Below are 7408 nucleotides of genomic sequence, written 5' to 3' on the forward strand. Positions count from 1 at the left end.
GTAGCTTATTAAGTTACGTAGAAGTGCAATCACAACAATTTAATTTGGTCTGTAAGACGAGCAAAAATTTAGACTTGTGGAAACTTCGTTCTACTTGAGGTAATTCAAATCAATCTTTTCTAACAAGAGTAATATTACATATTACATATTATTTCACTATTATTCACTTACTGTTGGTTGCTTAAGATAATTCAAATCTTAGTATTTAATAACCCATTGATTTGTCTTTTCTAATAATGATTAATCATTATTTGAAAGATTATTGAAATTTGTCGCATCGTAAAGCAACAATAGTTGTAACTAAAGTGATAATATATATATACAAACATATTTTACAACTATTCTCTTCTTCTTTTTTTAATTATTTTATGTTAATATTCTAAGGTTGGCATTGGGCCTTCTTTTGAAAATATAATGTTGACAATGTAATCTGATATTGTGTTCGAAAATGTTATATACCACACCCATCTCGATTCTATCCTACTTTCTTAGTATGACACTGTCCATAATCCTGCTTGTATCAACTCCTATTATTATTCTAAGAAATAAATTGAATGGAATGAATTTTTTTTATCTTGTTCAAAGTATAGCATAACTTTTCAACGGATTATCTAGTTCCTTCGTTATTGGGAAAAAAATAAAACCTAACTTGGACACACCAAGCTCTTTAACTTAGTATAGATCACATGTAATGAGCTGATACAAGTTGAAAGTATTCATTATTTTAAGATGGGCATCATGCAATGCCTCTAGACTCGCACGATGGTGAAGTCCATTCAAATCTATCAAATTGACGTCCTACTCTTTCCAACCAAACTTGATCGCAACCAAAAATAAAATCGCAGCAGTGTCATTTGACGACAGCAACCGTCCCATGGGTATTTAGTTGTGAGATGCTACCAATGCCATGTGCTCTATAAGGTCCAACACTCGGTTGCTGTAAGAAAACCAACAAATTTAACAATTGGTCATACTCCCCCCCCATCTTATGTCAACTACAAGAAAAATGTGACTGCATTTGTGTAAGCTGAGGAATAGAGAGAAGCTGTACCTGTATCCCCACTCGTTGTCGTACCATGATATGAGCTTCATGAAGGAGGCACTGAGCCCAATCCCAGCCTTTGCGTCAAATATGCTTGACCTGGAACGGAACCAATCCGTTGAAACTTAGTTACCAAGTCTAGAGATCACAACCCATTTAAATTGGTGAACTTCAAGGTCATTTTGACAGCAATGCAAATAGGGAAGGTATTGACAAAGGTGAAAGTCCAACATCCCATTACTTTGGTAAAGAACAAAACCACATAAATCACAAAGCCAACTCAGCACAAAACAGTAATTTTATGTTCTTTCGATATAAACATTCAAACAAATTGTTTAAATTGTACTGACCAAGTCTTAAAAATTTTCAAATTGCCAATAGTTTTGACCATCATATAGAAGTCAAAGACCATAAACCATTCACAGAGAGAGAGAGAGAGAGACAGAGAGAGAGAAATCTACCTTGAGTCACCAACAAAATCATTGGAGACAACATCCTCATCTGTGTATCCAAGGATGCCCTTCAGTGGCCCCTCTGAGGCATACCTTCATTGAAAATTAAAAGGCAAAAGCAAAGTTATATGTCAAGTCAAAACATAAGAAGGAAGCCCCATACATCAGCCAATATGACGTCATACACACACGATCGCTAAAATGAGAAAACATACTTAATAGCTGCCTTGACATCTTCATAGGAAGCACTCTTCTCGAGTCGACAAGTCAAGTCCACAACAGAAACATTCGGTGTTGGGACCCGGAAGGCCATTCCAGTAAGCTTTCCATTAAGCTCTGGAAGAACTTTTCCAACAGCCTGCAATATTAAACATAAAATTAACATCAGACCCACCAAAATAAAGAGCTCTATCCAAAGTGTTGTTCTAAATCTATACATTGGGATACCATCATACCTTTGCAGCACCAGTTGAACTAGGAATGATATTTTGTCCAGCACCACGTCCTCCTCGCCAATCCTTCCTTGAAGGACCATCCACAGTTTTTTGAGTTGCTGAGCAGAGAAAAATATAAACTTATCAAAACGTTAATGCAACTAGGGTTATACAAGAGAGAGAGAGAGAGAGAGAGAGAGAGAGAGAGAGAGACCTGTTGTTGCATGCACAGTTGTCATTAAACCCTCAAGGATACCAAACTCCTCATGAACCACCTGTAAAACATAAGAATAAAAAACAAGATAAATCAAGAGAATGGGTAGTTCATAGGGCCAGAATTAGATTAAATTACATATCATTGGCCAAGGATACCTATCATACAGAATTGAAAAAACAAAGTGAAAGAAAGACAATAAATTAGACATTAGCTTATCAAAAAAGCCATAGAAAGCAATAATTTTCATTTATAAGTAAATATAAAAGAAGAAAGAGAGCGTAAATGAGCATTAAGGATGGAAACAGACCTTTGCCAAAGGAGCAAGACAATTCGTGGTGCAACTTGCATTGGATACAATGTCCATCTTTTGATTGTATGTCTTCTCATTTACTCCAACGACGAACATAGGTGCATCAGCTGATGGAGCTGATATTACGACTTTCCTGGCACCACCCTGCAGACCGAAGTCAAGAAAATGTTCTGCTTAAGGTGCATGAATACTAAAGTGATTCTGACCAAAGAAATCAATTGGGGGCAGAGAGATAGATATATATATTATACAGAAGAATTAACAAATAGACCAACCTTCTTGTGTGCTGAAGCCTTATCAATTGTTGTGAAAACCCCAGAGGATTCAACAACATACTCAGCCCCAAAATCACCCCAAGGAATCTCCGCTGGGTCCCTGAGAAAAAATTATCATAGCAGTTAGTCCTTCAGTAGGTGTAAGTCCAGATTTTCATTGCAAGTATACTAAATGCAGGTATGATGTTTTTCAATCAAATTAGGTGCCACTGGAAAACCTAGAGTCATTTCAATAATAAAACATGAGGATAAAATGCTAAGGACAATACCTTTTGTTTACAATTGTAATCTTCTTCCCATTAATTTCCAGAGTAGACTCATCCAAGACCTTGATGGTTCCCTTGAAAACTCCATGAGTAGAATCGTACTTCAACATGTACGCCTACAAAAGAACAGTAAGTTAAACCAATTTCATTATTAAAATGAAAGAAGCAAGCTACAAATTATCAATTGAACTCCCCCACCCTGTAACCATATCAGAAAGGGAAGAAAACAACACAGAGGCAATCAAATACACACTCATAAATGAAACCCTATATCGAGACAGGCTCGCATGATCAAGCCATCATACATTACTACATCGAGAAAAAATGTACATATGATGAATGGAAGTTATTGAACTTCCTAGGATAGTATGATTGTATACTTTTCAATTTGAATGCACTGCTGCTGAGTATCAAACCTAGCGGTTGCTCCATATATACCTCCTCAGATACTTTTTTTGATAAGTGACTTCCTCAAACAAATCAATGTGAAGAAAGGCACTCTTGATATCCAACTGATATAGGGGCAAGTCAAGAATAGCCACAAGCAAGATCAATATGCAGACAGAAGAGATACTAGCAACAGAAGAGAATGTCCTATCAAAGTCGATACTGCAGGTCTGTACACAATGTGCAAGCCTTTAAGCAGTTAATGGAGATGATAACAGAGCTCAAAAGATCTTAAATAAATCACCAACATCTCAAAATTGTTGGCCAAACTCCATAGTTGGGGCTCCAACATAGGCATCTGTCTTACTTAACAAAAAAAAAAAACATAGGTGTCTGTCTCATACATACATATAATAGAACATGGAAGCTCCAAGAAAAATAGAAGATGCCATATAGTAAAGGCATTGTTACACAGACATTTGAGGGACTGGAACCTAAGTGATGTTAAAACCATGAACTGGACTATTAATACAATAGAAGATTGTGCAATCAAAATATCAAATGAACCCTATTCAATATATCCAAATACAAGTATGTGACTGGCAGATCACTTTTTACACAAGTAAATAATCATGTAATCAGCAACAAACAGAGAGTTTCTATTTACATTATTGGAGTCCTACAATAATGGCCCAATACTCATCCTCCAAGGGATCTTTACAGTTGTGATTTACAAGAAAAAGATTAACTGAACATACCATATACTTAGCATCAACAAAAGGATCATTGACTGCTACGACATCAATGTCATCCCTGGAGATTGCAATTCGCAATACCAGCCTTCCAATGCGGCCAAAACCTGTAAGATGAGCATAATGAATAGACTGTCATTCTTAGTAAGAATGAAATATCTTCTATATGCAACATGAACTTTATTTTCTGGTAGGTAAGCAAAGAAGTCACCTAGCTTATGAATGGAAAAGTTAAAAGGTCCGACCTAAAAATGATAGTTATTTTTAGCAACGGAAGATAAGGAATTAAGCGAGCAACCACTGATCGATGCATATTTGAACAGAGAGCCTAGAAACTTAAGGCCAAAACTACATCGACTGAGAAACTCTCATACACTTTTATTAAATAAGAAACCAAGTTGTATATAGTCTAGATAATGGCAATGCAAAAGCTCACTCCCGATATGCAAGCTGTCCATCATGTTAGAAAAACATGGGAAGCCATCCTTCACCCCACTCAAATGTATCAGAAACTGTTTTCCATGTAGGGAGTCCATGCTATTTCACTGCATAAAGATAAACATATTGAACTAATTGTAAAGCATAAAACCACATGGAGTATTAAAAGTCACCCTTCTACGCAATTATTCATCTTTTCTTTCTGGACCTTTTTTCCTGGGCCTTTGAAGGTGCTAGCTACTAGGAATTTGCCTAATCACTCTTTAAAATTATAGGTTGAAATGTATGACCTAAGATAACATGATTTTTCAAATGAGAACAATCTGCACATGTAGCCTAAATACAAGTAAATACCCATTAGGTCCATATCATCAAACCAAAGTGCCACCGAAATACAGGTTGACAAACAAAGTTTTTTTAAACATTTAACAAAAAATCCCTAGTCCAATATTCTAAATTCAGTCAACAATCCACATTTTCTAAGAGTCCTGGTAGGGGAAAAGTCAGTAAGGTAATGCATATGAGCTATAATATGCAGTCAGGGCAAATTTAACATTAGTTGAGGATTGAACCCTAGTTAAGTAAACATCACATTGAATATCCACAAGATGCAAAGTCTGACTTGCATTCCAAAAAATCTGCAAATTCTTTTATGACGTTATTATCAACTGAACTCTCCAAACTATTTGGTAGCAGACCCATAATTTAACAATGACACCCAGATAAAAGAAACTGTTAGTGAAAACCTTGAAAAAAATATTTCAAGAATACATTTTAAGCCTCTATTTGATGGTTTATACTGTTAAGTAGCTTCCCGTTTTGCATCCCAAGCATTCATTTTCACCCACTAATCACTTCCAAGATTAGAACAAACCTTAAAAGCAAGAACAATACATATAATTCACAACAAAAATATTATCTACAGCTCTAAAAAAATAATTTAGTCAATGATCAATCTGAATCTCAATTACTACAAAGTCCTACAGCTACAAAAAATCACATGAATATGGTCAATACCAAAAGAAAAAAAATTCAAAAAAAGAATTGTTTTTCTAAGAACAAGCAAAACAGAGCGCAACTGTACTCGAAAGAAAACATACCATTGATTCCAATCTTCGTCTTACCACTGCTCCGTGATTCTAAAAATAACGCAACGGAAAAGTGAGCACCAATAAAAGCAGAAACCCAAGTAAGAAATAAAAAATGTGAAATATGCATTCATACTAGGAACTGTAGGAGGTATTTCAGTAGCTGTGGCCTTAACAGGCTGGATGCTTCTTACACTAAATTTCCTGACAACAAATTCGATACTTCCAATGTCAATCAAAAGACGACAACATGAAAGTCGCAATATATGTGCGTGTGTATTTATATATAGTTGTCAAAAAAACATAGAATTATAATATAAAAATGTGTGTGTGTGTGTGTGTGTATGGGAATACTCAACTGTGAGTAAGATGAGCCGCTGGGAACAGATGTACCGAAAAGGCTGGATTGAAGCTTCCCGGAGTTGAGGTTACGATTGAAACCGACGACGCATGATGCCTGAAAATAATAACAAAAAATTCATATGGTGCATAAATCAAAGCTCGGAACTCCTAAGAAGATAACAACAACAAGAAAAATAGCAACAGCAATAACGATAAATTTAATGTATAAAATTTTTGTGTAAATAGATAAATGGAGCAAACAAACCCAGCTCTGATCCGTTATTTTTGTGCTTTCACTTTCTTTTCTTTTTTTTAGTAATGAATTCCATCTTAAGGAATAATATTTTCCGAAGCCATAATATCCAAAATCTATACATCCTTCACCACGCAAGATTTTCTCGGCAACCAAACGTCACATTTCGAACTAGAACAAAACAGGCGAGACCGAGAATCGACGAAAATAAAAATAAAAAAAATCGAGAGCACATGAAAATGATTCTGGTGGAGGGCGATCAGACCTTGGAGAAGCGATCGGACGGGGAGGGAGAGGCCTCAATGAGAGGAGCCGGAGCCGTAGATCTGAGGAGAGAAGAGGCGGCCATTTGAACTGAAGAAAAAGAAGAAATACGCACTTAACAGAGGCGCTCGAAGTATCTCTCCTAGAAGAAGCAGTAGAAGGAAATGAGAAGAACCAAAACCCTAATGAAGAGAGAGAGATGGTTCCTTTTATGGTGGCTCTTTGAGTTTCGTGAGAGTAGGCGTCGGCCGACGAAGACAGGCGCTAAAATGTTGTATTTTTCGTTTAATTGTTTTTAATAAAAAATTATATAGAAATGCGAAAAACGGAGGGGAGGCGGAGCTTCTGATGTCTGAGAATGCAACTACACTTTCCCCTCTCTCTCTCTCTCTCTCTCTCTCTGTATACAGGCAGCTCAGGTTGGTTGGTTTGTTGGTACTTTGTTCGAGGCCCTATCGTCTGTGTTTATCTTACCTACTCTCTTTCTTATTCTCATCGTTGTTATTTTCATGATAAATTTTAATTTTATTATTATTTAACTTCATATTTATTGATATATTATATTTTAAGTGATTTTATAGATTTATTACTTAGAGTTATTTATCGTATCAACACATGTGACTGAGATTAAAAAAATAATAATAATCAATTCTACTTATTATCTCTACACTACATATTATAAGTATTTTTTTATTCTTTTTCTTATCAAATATGTTGTGTATGTAAGGATGAGCACCGACTTAGTCGAAGTTGGATTCTCCAACTCCTACTTTGTCGAAATTCAAATTCGAACTCCAACTCCTATTTATGTAAGCTCCGATCCGACTCATACTTGTCGAATCGGAGTTGAATTTACACTTTTAGTTTTTTTTTTCTTTTTTCTTCATA

The 7408-nt window shown here is 35.7% G+C and overlaps 1 protein-coding gene across 1 annotated transcript; it reads right to left on the reverse strand.

The window, feature by feature from the left end:
• Positions 1–592: 592 nt before the first annotated feature.
• Positions 593–6981, reverse strand: LOC109004608 (glyceraldehyde-3-phosphate dehydrogenase GAPCP2, chloroplastic-like). Its single transcript, XM_035687483.1, has 14 exons — positions 6522–6981; positions 6021–6118; positions 5798–5865; positions 5674–5712; positions 4142–4242; positions 3000–3112; positions 2731–2830; positions 2453–2599; positions 2143–2203; positions 1950–2047; positions 1710–1852; positions 1504–1587; positions 1052–1141; positions 593–937 (listed from the first exon to the last, which is right to left on the reverse strand). Exons 1-14 carry the CDS (start codon positions 6603–6605, stop codon positions 883–885), a joined length of 1281 nt encoding a protein of 426 aa, XP_035543376.1. The 5' UTR covers positions 6606–6981; the 3' UTR covers positions 593–882.
• Positions 6982–7408: the final 427 nt, after the last annotated feature.

Source organism: Juglans regia, chromosome 2 (assembly GCF_001411555.2).
Source record: "Juglans regia cultivar Chandler chromosome 2, Walnut 2.0, whole genome shotgun sequence".
Classification (NCBI taxonomy): Eukaryota; Viridiplantae; Streptophyta; class Magnoliopsida; order Fagales; family Juglandaceae; genus Juglans; species Juglans regia.

Excerpts from the sequence above, each read along its gene's own strand:
- LOC109004608 (XM_035687483.1), bottom strand. The coding sequence starts at position 6,605 with ATGGCCGCCTCTTCTCTCCTCAGATCTACGGCTCCGGCTCCTCTCATT. Across the intron at positions 1,588-1,709 it reads GATGTCAAGGCAGCTATTAA|GTATGCCTCAGAGGGGCCAC; the intron begins GTATGTTTTCTC and ends TTTTCAATGAAG. Across the intron at positions 1,142-1,503 it reads GATTTTGTTGGTGACTCAAG|GTCAAGCATATTTGACGCAA; the intron begins GTAGATTTCTCT and ends GTTCCGTTCCAG.